At 42.1% G+C, this 13,587-nt stretch overlaps 1 protein-coding gene across 1 annotated transcript; it reads right to left on the bottom strand.

The window, feature by feature from the left end:
- Window positions 1-489: 489 nt before the first annotated feature.
- LOC100893337 (neuronal acetylcholine receptor subunit alpha-10) lies at window positions 490-10,466 on the bottom strand. Its single transcript, XM_030977091.1, has 8 exons — window positions 10,244-10,466; window positions 8,290-8,438; window positions 4,743-4,787; window positions 4,011-4,120; window positions 3,337-3,678; window positions 2,755-2,948; window positions 1,317-1,504; window positions 490-846 (listed from the first exon to the last, which is right to left on the bottom strand). Exons 1-8 carry the CDS (start codon window positions 10,290-10,292, stop codon window positions 490-492), a joined length of 1,434 nt encoding a protein of 477 aa, XP_030832951.1. The 5' UTR covers window positions 10,293-10,466.
- Window positions 10,467-13,587: the final 3,121 nt, after the last annotated feature.

The raw sequence follows: 13,587 nt of genomic DNA, 5'->3' as shown, positions 1-13,587 counted from the left end.
TATTTATAAGACCCTTTTTTTGCAACAATACAAAAACCATTTTCTCAAAATCTATGTCCTTTAAAAACATCATATTACCATGAAAAAAATCCAGTTAATGAAATGCATTATATGTAGAGTATATCCACCATATAACTAAGAAATAAAGGTGTATTGTTTTGAAACGTTTTCGTATAGTTTGATCAATTTACGTTGAGGTTTAAAATGATTTGAACATGATGTAGCATTTTGTAATCATAAAAAATGAATATTAAGTAAAATTATGGAAATTGTATAGGCACAGATCAATTCAACTTTAAGCAGATTAGAAGAAGGTAGTAATACGATGAGAGCCTATTATTAAAAAAGAAAAGAATCGTCATTGGAATTTTCTTGAAATCCTTACGAGACTATTCTTAAAATGAATAGAGAGATAGAGAAAGATAGAGAGAGAACGTGAGAGAGCGAGAGAGAGAGAGAGAGAGAGAGAGAGAGAGAGATGGGTGAACATTATTCCTTAACCTGAAGCAAAACACCGCACGTAGCTACGGCGGTGCTAAGACCGAACAACCACATGAAGAAGCGATCGACCACGAACGCGATCCGCATCCATTCCCCCTTGATTTCTTCATCGACGATGGCGTCTTCTGAATATTCGACGACTTGCTGAAGACAAGAGGCGATCTGGGACATGATGAAGCGGATACGACCACGGCGATCAAGCTCAACGCACGTGCCCGACTGCGATGTCGGCAGGTTCGCGACATCGAGTTCGAGGGGCATCTCGTTGCTATGAAGACCGGCTTCAACGACCCCTGTGGATGAGCCACTGCTTCCTGAAGCGTTCTCGAAGTTGATTTTAGGGATCTAAAATGAAATTCATAAGATTGTTACATCAAAGAGGGGTTGTATGACGAATATTATCCGAAAATGTCACGATTATATGAAAATTAGTCCTGTCCATAAATAATTTCAGCCTGTGGGACCAATATCTTTAGGACGAATATCCACAACACTATACACTCAGGTGAAGATACTCTATTAAGTAGGCAGTTGCTTTGGGATAGTTTCACAGGTGATATGATCTTGGGGATTTTTTCCTCGGGATGATTGTCCGATGGAGCAGATGGGACCACATTCTTTTAAAACTGCTAACACAGCATTCCATAAAATTCTACACTTGTAAATGCAGTAGGTCTTTTCGGTAGTGTGAACACATGATTCCACTCTTCAAATAGTATACCATACTTATACTGTGGACATATTATTCCCTACTGAAACAGTATTCAATCCACAATTTCCTTTTGATCTTGTAATATCTAGAATATAACCATTACCTTATCTTTGACATCCGGATTATGACAGTCACCCATGCACATGAACTTGGCCAGGTAATCGAGTGTGAATCGTCGGAACCAAGAGGGCGCCCTACCCACGTACGTCCCGCGGTGGTGTATGTAGAGCACGATTGCTGTGAGGACAGTTGAAGCGGACACGAGGACCATAGTGGTGATGTAATACTGGGCTGATAAGGAAACAATGAACAAGGAGATTCCGTCGGTCGAAGGAAAGATATATACACCATGATTTCGAAATATACATGTAATTTAGCTTTAGAAACAAAGACAATCGGAAAATAAACCCAATAGCCCGATTTACTTTAACATGCTTTTGCTTCGGTTAGAGTTTTTTGTTGTCAACAGCAGGGCAACGATCGTTTCAAGAAACCGTCAAAAGGACAAGTTCACCCACATCACAATAGGAATTTTTAGATTTGCACGTCGACACACTGTTCCTATGATAGATAGTCTGGAGGATCCCTCTGGTGAAACGCTTCCTGACGTAGTTCTTTTTATAATGCCCATTGCAAATGATGCGTCATGAGCGACGTAGGATTGCGTCAGTGACCCGCTTGGCAGTTGATGCGTCATGGCAGAGAGGCACCGTACAAAACGTAAATGCCAACTGAATACTAATAGTCAAAGGGCTGTGTTCAATTACTGGCACATGTACTAATGCCCGTTGCAAACAAGGCGATATGTGGCTGACGTAGGATTGCGTCAGCGACTAGTGTGATGTTTGGCGCGCATTGTGATCGCAATCGCAATGAAGTCGTACATTAATGCGAATTGTGGCCGCTAAATAAACAGCGCAAACTTTGAATTGAATTACTAGTGTATGCACCAATCACTTTAAGAGGGTTCTAGGACACCTACATTGTACCCCTGGACACCCACCCCCTGGATAACCACCCCAGTTAACTATCCCCTATGGGATAACTGCCCCCTAGGACAACTACCCCCGGACAACTACCACCAGACAACTACCCTCAGACACCTACCCCTACGACAACCATCCTCTAGGACAACTATCCTAGGGGGTAGTCATCCTAGAGGGTGGTTGCCCTAGGGGGTAGTTGTCCGGATACGCTTTTAGAGGCGTGATTATAAAGCGCAGGTATTAACGCAATCAAAATGACGCCGTGCGTTCAACGGGCATAATTCAGGTACGACAAAATGCTCCTGTCACACTAATCCTGGACCCAACACTGTACCTGACCTAAACTTAATCCTAAACCTAACTTGAAATCATTAAATCCAAAAGCATAACTCTGCATTGTATTGATGAAACAATGCCTAGATCAATTCTTTCAATTTTTTATATAAAAAAAATAGGAATAAATGTTAATACAGCTTGCCATAAATACGCAGTAATACGCAAGCCAAATACGCAAATTTGTGACTGAGGCATTACGAGCGTGAAAACTGAACTCACCAATGAGGGGCACCACTTCGGATGTTGGCGGCATCGTCTCCGCGGCCAGGAGGAGGAAGACAGTGAGAGACAGGAGGATGGTGATGCAGAGGGTGAACTTCTCCCCGGTGTCAGCTGGCAGATAGAAGGTGAGGAGAGTCAGGGCAGACACCAAGATACAAGGCACCAGCATGTTGATGACGTAGAACAACGACCTGGAAAGTTGGAAGAAGAATAGGTCCTGCGATAAATTGGTGCATGGTGATGTACGTAACAAAGGCATTATTCACCCACAAATACATGCCTACAACATTAACATAAAAATTGTATATTTCTATAGTGCTGATGTACACCAATCTTAAAGCAGAGTAATAATAATAATAATCAAATAGATAATAATTAAACATCTGAACTGCGATAAGCATTTTTTTCTTACTATCTTGTCAGATAATTTTGGAATAGAACACAACTTACAAAAATGAGATAACCCCTTTAGCTGGTACTTTTTTTCATTAGATTTAGATTTATTAGATTTCGTCCCCATCCCCCTTCTAGAGAATCTAGATCCTCCACTGATATACGAAACCAATGTCCTTCCATTACCTTCTCCTGATAATGAGTACGAAATCGAGTACGGAGTACGGGTACTTGCAGCAGCTATACTGGGGCAGGGTCCGGATCACGGGGAAATCTTCCAATTTCCATTCGCCGTTGACGAGATAACTGCCAGTGTCCCCCGAGGCCGAGCGGTTCAGGATATTTAGGTGCTCCGTGGTGTAGGCCCAGGATCCGAACTGCAGGGAGCATTCCTGCTTGTCGAAGGGGAAGTAGTTGATGTTGATCTTGCAGGAGCTGCGGAAGATAGCCGGAGCGAACCAGGTGACGTTGCCATCGTTGGAAACGGCGGCGTTGGTCTTCATGGCTCCCTTGAAAGAGCTGTCGGCGCTGTCATGATATAAATACGAATAAACTTAAGTTTTGGTTGATTAATTGATAAATTATTTAACGTTTATGTTAACAAAGCGTAGCTTGTATGAACGTTTCAGGAGGCTTATCCAATATTTTGCATTATCCGAGAAGGCCTTGCAGTAACGTAATTTGACCTACTTGGAACAGAAGGCACGTTAACAAATGCCGTGGTAAAACGCAGTATAATTATGTGAACAAGCGTTTACTGGGGCTGCTAGCGTGGCCAGCTGTAATAATAATAATATGTTGTTCTATGACAGGGATATTGTTCTCAATAAATATTGCACAATTAAAAAACAAAACATTACTTGTTGTAGAGAAGGATGTCGGGTTTCCAGATATTGGAAGAAGGGATGGTGATCTTGGTAATTCCGCCGTAATCATCGGGGTTCCATTTAAGATTGGCATCGCTCCAGCCCTAATGATACAGAACGGTGGAGGTTGTGAGAAAAGCAGAGAAAACGCGAGATGAGCGGAGAGGCGTGGGATGAAACAAAGCAAAAGATAATGATTTTTTTTATTTTTATAAATCTTTTAAATAAAGAAATATTTATAACGTTGAAGACAAGTGTGGGGTAAAATGTGCTGTAAGGGCTGAGTAAAGTTCATGTAGCCTATGTAAAACTCTAAGCCCAGAGCAAAATAATAATGGCTTTCACATTGTAGATTATAAATATCAAAATGTTTATATATGTTAAATATGAAAATGTAAATTTAAATATCACATGAACATGTATGCTTGAAAAGAGGATATAGAAATCAATAAAACAATCACCAAAAGAATCCTAAAAGGATAACGCACAGGAAAACGAAGATGATGACATTTTTAGGAAAACCTAAAGATACCGATAGTCTCGAAAGAGGAAATATAAACATCGAGAGAAAAAGAAAGAGAGAGAGACAGACAGAGACAGAGAAAGAGAGGGATGGGGTGGTACTAAGCCACACACACACACACACACACGCACGAAAAAGAAAACATCAGCAAATGTCATTTATTTTTAGAGAACAGCCGATGTGACAATAAACACATTTCTTACCTGTCTTAGCCACACATTAGTAGTAAGAATTTGATTCCGTTCATCCTGACACATAAAGGGGAAATACAAAATGAAAAATAAAAATGAAATTGTACGTTACCCATTCCAATTTAAGCTAAGGTATTGGCATGTCAGTTATTGCTCACAAATAAATCATAAATCACATAATTTTTTTTTTTTTATGATGGTGATGATGAACAGCATTTGTATGGCGCCATATATCTGTTTCAAAAAAACATTCAAAGGCGCGAGCTCCTCCAATAAAATTAGCATTAAAATTAAGATGTGAGTTTTGAGTGAAGCTTTGAAGTGGTCCAGGTTGTCAATTTCGCGAATAGATGATGGGAGGGAATTCCACAGGCTAGGAGCAATATAGGAAAATGCCCGGTCTCCATACCCTTTGAGATGAGTAATGGGCACCTGGAGAGTAAGGCCAGATGAGCGAAGGCATGGAACCTATGTCTAAAATTGAGTTGCCAGCATGACCCGAATACAGAGACGAAATATTAAGTGGTCGTCACCATTTCAGCAAGATTAGATAAGGCCCCCTAATATGGTTTAATGCACAATGATGTTAACTTAGAAATATGAATGACCAATACAACATGTGGGTCTTCGAAATGTTTGCCAACAAAGGGGTAGTTGGGTACGTAGGGCCTTCCACCTCGTAATTTAGAGGGGTACACACTATCAAACACATTCCGCTATTTACACATGTTTTTAAAGAGCTGGAAAAGCCACATGGTTTTGCATGTCAACATTCTAGACGATGAAAGAGTAAATGACGATGTTGCGGTCTTGTTTCGTACATTAATCTTCTTTCATTGATAACCAAAAATTAACACAGGGCAATTTCAATAGCCGTGTGCGGCACCTAGTGAATTCTGTGAAAATGACAGTGACATATGATAATTCGTACATGCTTTCTATATAAAATGAACTTGAACTTGATGTGCTATGCAATGTATAATTGAAATAACCTTTAAAGAGAAGTTGAGTTCTTGGAAGAGGTGACAAATAATTTGTGAGCGTTATCATTTTTATTACTATATCAATGCAGAAGTTTGAAGTCGGTGAGATGTATATTATCGGTCGGCCGACAACTTTTTTTCTCTAGGAACCATAGGCGCCGGAAGTGGGGGGGCAGGGGGGGCAGTTGCCCCCCCAGTCAAAAAAGTGGGGGGGCAAAACGCATTTTTGCCCCCCCTAAACGCCCCCCCCCCTTAAAAAAAAAAAAAAAAACAGTAAAGGAGTAAACATGGTTTGTATTTTTAATCAAAAAGAACGTAACAATAATAAAAACCTGAATTAAATCACATATACAATTCCATTCAAAGAAAAAGGAAAGTTAACAGGAATTAAATTTCATAAACATTGCGCATGCCACCTATACGGGATTTATCAATGGAGGTCTCTATATAATAGCGATACGCGCATATCGTGGACATATTGTGCGAGAATGGGAAAGCGTGTCCGTTTTTTTGTTATAAAAGATGAGAAGACATGAGCCCCTGAACGCTGGCGTACTGATGGGGGGGGGGGGGGGGTGATGTATTTTTTATTCGAAACAAGTGATTTGCAAATGTTGATGTTGTGACATGATTTTCCGGGAATTTTTCTCCATTTTTTTTGTAATTCATACCTTTTTATGCGTTTGTTGGAAAAAAAGAAATTCCCAAATTACAGTCAGGCGAAATACGCTTATTTAGAAGCCTTTAGGTCTTGGTCTGCAAAGTGGCTGGGCTCGAGCCCCCCTCCCCCCCTCCTTTTTGAAAAAGTATGTTAAAGAGAAAAAGAAAGAAAGACGAAGAAAAAAATAAGTGACCTGCCAATGTCACAAATAAGGTATAAAATATGCTCATCTGACCGTAATTAAATGCTTAAAACCCCAGAGCTTACAGGGGCTCCGCCCCCGAACCCCACCAAGGGCCCTAAGGCGGGCCCCTGGATGCTCAACTGACCGTAATTAAATACCTAAAACCACTGCGCTCCCGGGGGCTCTGCCCCCAGGACCCCACCAAGGGCCCTAAGGCGGGCCCCTGGATGCTCATCTGACCGTAAATAAATACCTAAAACCCCCAAGATTCCAGGGGCTCTGCCCCCTGGACCCCAACAAGGGCTCTAAGGCGGGCCCCTGAATGCTCATCTGACCGTATTTAAATACCTAAAACCCCTGCGCTTCCGGGGGCTCTGCCCCCTGGACCCCACCAAGGGCCCTAAGGCGGGTCCCTGGATGCTCATCTGACCGTAATTAAATGCCTAAAACCCCTGCGCTTCCGGGGACTCTGCCCCCTGGACCCCAACAAGGGCTCTAAGGCGGGCCCCTGGATGCTCATCTGACCGTATTTAAATACCTAAAACCCCTGCGCTTCCGGGGGCTGTGCCCCCTGGACCCCACCAAGGGCCCTAAGGCGGGTCCCTTGATGCTCATCTGACCGTAATTAAATGCCTTAAACCCCTGCGCTTCCGGGGGCTCTGCCCCCTGGACCCCACCAAGGGCCCTAAGGCGGGCCCCTGGATGCTCATATGACCGTAATTAAATACCTAAAACCCCTGAGCTTCCGGGGGCTCTGCCCCCTGGACCACACCAAGGGCACTAAGACGGCCCCTGGATGCTCATCTGACCGTAATTAAATACCTAAAACCCCTGAGCTTCCGGGGGCTCTCCCCCCCCCCCTTGGAACACGTCAATTGCCTTACAGAGGGCCCCTGGATGATCATCTAACCGTAATTAAATAGCTAAAAAGCCTAAGCTTCCGGGGGCTCAGCCCGTTGATCCCCTGTCGAGGCTCATGCTCTGGACCCCACGCCAATTTACCCTCTACCTGATCGATAATACTCCACTTTGAAAAACGTTCCGCGGGACCTGCATGTAACGTGTAAGACTGGTGGTGATGCAGATTTTTCGTCTGCCCCCCCCCTTCCGAACTTTATTTTTCTCATTACGTCACTGCCCCTGGAATGTGAGCCCCCTGGAATGTTTGCCCCCCCCCCCCCCAATCCCAAACTGCTTCCGGCGCGCCTGCTAGGAACTGTGACTTTTTATCCGCTGTGACGACTTCAAGAGTGACTACAATTACATGTATTTTCTCGAAGTTTCACTTTCCTATAAGACCCACTGAAAAAGGTTTAGCAACGCCCCTGGACGTCACACGTAGCAGTCCACTATATCGTCTTGCAATTCTAAAAGTCCCTATTATGCAAGTGTGGGAGAACGTCAGAGAAGAAAAAGTTCTAAATATGGTATGTAACAGCATTACAGCATAATAACGGGACGAAATTTTTCGACACATGTTCGCGTAGTCCCATATATATATCCCATATATCCCATAAACTATACCGAGACGGGGCTGATTTTCTTATCATTTTGATGATTGCAGAACCTTGCAGTACACACCAATAATTATATGCTAGATAATCAACCTTTTTTGATCGACTCCGCCACTGTGTTTTTTCAAAATGCAATCGCATGATCAGAACTCAACTTTATCTTTTAGTTGAATTCTAAATATTATTACTCCTTCGGTGGAAAGTATTCCGGTTTTACCATGTCGATTATCTGCCTGATGGCCATTCCGTAGAGAACGTTGATACTTTGTGAGGCTCGCTCAACAGGTCGGATGTCTTTAGAGTAATTGGCAAACAGGTTCGTGAACAGGCGTAAAGTATCCGTAGTTTGAGTCTGTCCCGATACTCCTAGTTGTAAACAAGTGAATAAGTAATGGGTAAACAAGTAAACATACAAGCACGTGCTTACCTTCAAGGAAATTTTGAAAATTGGATGGATAGTAATTCTTTAAAATGTTGATAGTTGGATTCCCATTTGGATATATAATAAACACTACAAAATTTAGACTGTAAACCACTCCTTCTTTCGAGTAATTGAATAATCAAAATTTTACCGGTGCTCCCGGTATATGTCAAATATTTAAAATGTGCCTACGGTAGCTACGACCATGGAAATCTCAGAATATGCAGTTCTGATATATAATTTCCAAACGGGAATAGAAAATCGGTCGATTGTAGTCAAGAAACATTGTTTTAAAGCTATAGTAATATCAGTCTAGAGAGGGAGCTATACAACATAACGAGATTATTACCTAAAATCACTTTAGACTCGATTTCAACCACGACAACAATCATTGAATATTGTAAAATCGCATATGCTTCCAATATGTTCATTTAAACCAAATGACCCCACACCAATTTTTGTTATTACCTTTAATAAATGGAATATTAGATTAGGCCCATGTAAAGTTATTAGGCGTATACCGCATATGAACAGAACAGCATAGGAAGGCTGATGCCTCTTGCTTAAATACTAAGCACACTATTTCTACCCCAAACAAGAAAACAAGAATGCTTATTTAGCATCAGAATACATTCAAGAAGCCTAATTGAGGATATTCGAGCTACTTGTTAACTTGTTGCTCGCAATCAACCTGTTCCGATGTTCTGAGAGAAAAAGAAGGGATAAGATGTTATATATCCGGCCACGTCACTGCCGAATATCAAGATATTCGGGCATCTTGCAGCCCGAAACCGTAGTGCTCCTAAATTTCGCAAGGTGCAAACGAGAACCCCCCCCCAAAAAAAAAAAAACAGGAAAATCTTCAATAAATATCTTTAAAATGGTATCTTATAATTATTGCATAAGACAACAAGAGGAATTATATCGGAGTTGAACAAACCAAGGAGGGGGGGGGGGGGGGGGGGGGGGGCAGTATCTTTACTCCCTCTCCCGCCTCGTACACCTAAGATTTTTTGATGGAAGCTAGACATTTGATTTGTTTTTAAAATTGACCGTTGACCACATTTTGTATATACAATCTCATTCATATCACAAATTATGCACAAGTAATTAGTGTTTGATAGGCGGGCTCAATGAAATAACCACAATACATTTGTGGTCATTTCAGAAGCAAATTACTAATCTACAAGCAGAGACACATTATCAAAATATCCGGAATTTCACGTCACGTCAAACCCCTTTTATGTGTGTCCCTTTTACCACTTGTATGGTTAGGGGCGGCGCAAAAATATTTTGTATGGGTTTCCAAATCTCTTGTTTTACTGCCTACCCTATAGTCGCCCTGTTAAATTAACACTTCCATCACAAAAAATGAATTAAAGCGTAAATATTTGTTTAAAAAGTTACCTCCTCCTCGGGAATCGTTATTTCTATGCGGACTGTACTGAAAATAATTACTTTTATGTGCAAATGAGCGTTTTATTTCATGTTATTTACTAAAGCTTAGGTTTTCCCCAAAAGACCACATCCCGAGTAAAGTTAACAAGTAATCGACTGTAGAAGGAACTCTCTATAATAATTCCCTTAAATGAAAAAAAAACCTCATAATATTTTCTTGTGCTGTTATTATCATTTGGTATGATAACACCTGTGTTTAAAAAAAACATTATTCTTCGTAGTATTACTTCTGTAAACAACATATAATGATATAACGATATAACGATAATGTAATATTGATGATTAGACTTACCAGCTCCGATAACAATAAACGAAACCACAAAAAATACCACACTCTTCATCTTGGAAAAATCTCTCCGACTAAACACAAGAATTCGTAATAAAAAGCACAAATCTGAGTAGTTGATGAGCAAATTAGAAGTATATTATCACTGTCAGCACCGCAAATGATTCCGCAGACAAACGGTCTACGCAAAGCCCCTATTTTGCAGAATCCTTAGCCCGCTAAAAATAAGAGGGCGATGATGTTGCTGTGATTGTGCATAGGCATGGCCATTACAGGTCGTTCAATTAGCGAGAATTTGTGTCATCGATTGTTACGTAATGCTTCACATTCGCGCCCTTTTAAAGATTCTATGTCCCATTTGCAGCCAACATCAAATTCTGTAGAACTTTGCAGGACTTATGAATATGTCACGGTAATTAGCTTAACCTCTTGAAAATCAATTAAAATATTAATGAATGCTTTCAAAATTATTGTATTTCCAACATATTAATGCGTCGATATATTTTACATAATGAATTTTGATGAATTCAAACAATAGTTTGTATACTGCGTTTATAGTCATACGCTTTCATGTTGGTTTACGTACAATAATATATTTATTTGTTTGGGTTAATATGGCGTCAAACTCACTTTTTACAACCTTTCCCGACGGTGTAAAAAAAGCATACTCTGCCTTTAATTTTAAAAAACCCACACCAATATCTAACTGGCTTATAAATGTATATCGTGCATTATTGATGGCCGTGGAAAGGATATAACGACCAAGAGAGCATTAATAAGCTCTGAACTAATTTAAACAAGGTGCAATTAAAATGAGTAATCAATGGCGTTCAGCTGGCGTTGCTGACACATGTACATGTATATGCTCTCATAGATGCCATGGTTTTTAACACTTATTGATCTCCGTTAAAAGCTTCTCGACTCGTGCTAATGAAGCTGGAAAGTGTGCCAGTACTTTCTTCATAAGTTCGAGTGTCAGTGATCATATCCGAATTAAAATCAACCCTTTTTAAAGAAAATCTGAATTATTATGATCGAGGATTTTAGAAGCGCGAGCAAGCTCAATGTTTAAATCAATGCAATCAATAGGGTGTAACTCGTTAACGATCTGTTACGATGGCGGCAGTGACGGGACATTCCGGTACACACCAAAAGTCGATTTGAACGAGAGGGTAGAGACCACTCCCAAAAAGAGAAATCCTATTTTTTTCATAGCATCAAAGTGCATTCTGTTTTCATTAAAAAGTATTGATGTCGGCTTAGCATCAGGAGGAGTAGCTTCTGTCCAACCCTAAGTGGGTCGTTGCTCACTCTCTCTCTCTCTCTCTTTACTTTCCCTTCTGCCTATTTACCAGGATCCAGGATAGCTGGGGGCGTGCATATTTTCAGACCCCATTTACATTTGAAGAAAAAAAATCAGATACTTAACCAAATGGGGGGGGGGGGGGGGGGGGTGTGTAAAAACACCTGGTCCCGGGTGCAAGTTCTAATGTGCGGCAATTAGGGGCAGTTACACTGTCATCCAAACACGCCAAAAAATGCCAAACCGGAGCCTGGCCGCGATGTTACCAAGGGCAACTACGCTTTACCGGCAGACATGCCAAGCCCCAAACATTCCAAAACGAAGTGTGATCTTTTGGCGTGTTTTGGCGTGTTTTGGCGTGTTTGGCAAGTATAACCGCTCGCAGTTGTAACATCGCGATGTTAGGCACGTGACTTCCGGCACTTCCGGATTGTTACCCGCGCTCTTTTAAACCACGTTCTTCCCATGTGATATTTATAGCATTTCCATCGTCGCGCGTGTTATCCGTTCATTCAGCTCCGTTTGTTCCAATTCCGTTAACTCATCCTTTATTCAATCTTCGTTATTCCCGTCTGGCCATATCTGTCTAGTAGTAGTATTTGAGTGTTTTGTTAGATTAATTAATATGGAAGTGAACAATTCCCATTGGACTGATGATGAGATGAAGTTCTTGATTTCGATGTGGAGGCAGGGAGAGCTCCTCCACCAGACTTCCAAGCGTCCCTGCAAACGTGGGGAAAAGGGCTTCAGAGAAATGAGTGAAAGCATGAAATTAACAATTAACAACGATGATTTTCTTAACCTTCCCATATCGTTTTTACTACTAGATTTCGATTGAATTTGGGAAAACTGAATCAGCAGCCGTAGTCCGTACTTCGTAACTTATCCACTCTTGCCTCAAATACTACACGCGAGATAAACAAAACATATCGCATGCATGCGCATGGGATGTATCGCTATTTAGCTAGCTATAGCGCTAGCTGGAAATTGCGCGCGCTAAAAATCTTATAGCAGGCCGGGGTCAAAGGTCGGGAAGACTGCACATGCGCATTACCAACCGAAACACGCCAAAACATCGCTGAACAGCTCCGTCGGTGATGTTTCAGCACAAGTGTAACCGGGTGCACGAAACATCGCGACTTTTCAAAATGAGGTATTTGACAGTATAAATGCGCTGTCATAAACCAACCTATTTGATTGGGATCTGTGTGTGACCGGATTAGTCCGAGGGGGGGGGGGGGGGGGGGGGGGGGGGGGGGGGGGGGGGTACTCACATATTAAATAATGCGGGAATATGCCGTTCTAATGGCTCGATTTTCCACAAAAATTAAAACATGGGTTCCATTTTTAACAAAATTTCACTAAACATGGATCCGTTTTTCCAAAATTGTCGGGTGTTTGCACGAGTTCCAATCCTACTCCCTGGTACGACTGTATATAGATATTCCAGTGCGGTGTGCTTTGGCGCAGACAAAGGTTGCCGATAGCCTTGAGTTCCTTTCGGTTGTGCTTTGCTAAAGGCCCGGTCACACAGGGAGGACGCATGGGGAACGCACGGCCAGCGCATTGGAAATTTGCAATTTGGGCCAGTGCGTTGTCGTTCGCTAGGCGTGCGTCATCATTCGTTACTCGTTCGTCGAGCGCGCTGGACCAACGCTGGACCAGCGCTATGCATGCGTCGTCATTCGCTGTGTGCGTCGGGATTTTTTGAGCATGCTCAAAAACGTGCGCCGAGCTCGACGCATGAATATACACGCCAAAGGCACGCCAGACATGCGCCGGAGCGCGCTAGACCAGCGCCAGACATGCATGGAGCGCGCTAGACCAGCGCCAGACAAACGCGGAGCACACGCCCTGTATACGCACAGCGCGCTAGCTACACGCCGTGCATTTTGTGTCAGCTCGCTAGCTTTTCCAAAATTATGACAAAAGTTAGGCACACGTTCTTTTCCGATTTCCAATGCGCTGGCCGTGCGTCGTAGAACGCGGTGCATGCGTGGACCATTCGTCCAGCGCGCTAGCAACACGCTGTGCATTCGTGGAAGTT

The sequence above is a fragment of the Strongylocentrotus purpuratus genome, unplaced genomic scaffold (genome assembly GCF_000002235.5).
Source record: "Strongylocentrotus purpuratus isolate Spur 01 unplaced genomic scaffold, Spur_5.0 spur5_scaffold_9, whole genome shotgun sequence".
Classification (NCBI taxonomy): domain Eukaryota; kingdom Metazoa; phylum Echinodermata; class Echinoidea; order Camarodonta; family Strongylocentrotidae; genus Strongylocentrotus; species Strongylocentrotus purpuratus.
Note: the sequence above shows the minus strand (reverse complement) of the source record. Positions and strands in the feature narration are given on the sequence as shown.

Coding starts and splice junctions, on each gene's coding strand:
- LOC100893337 (XM_030977091.1), bottom strand. CDS start 10,292: ATGAAGAGTGTGGTATTTTTTGTGGTTTCGTTTATTGTTATCGGAGCT. Junction 2,949..3,336: donor GTACTCATTATCAGGAGAAG/GTAATGGAAGGA, acceptor CCAACTTTCCAG/GTCGTTGTTCTACGTCATCA. Junction 1,505..2,754: donor CGAAGTGGTGCCCCTCATTG/GTGAGTTCAGTT, acceptor TTTCCTTATCAG/CCCAGTATTACATCACCACT.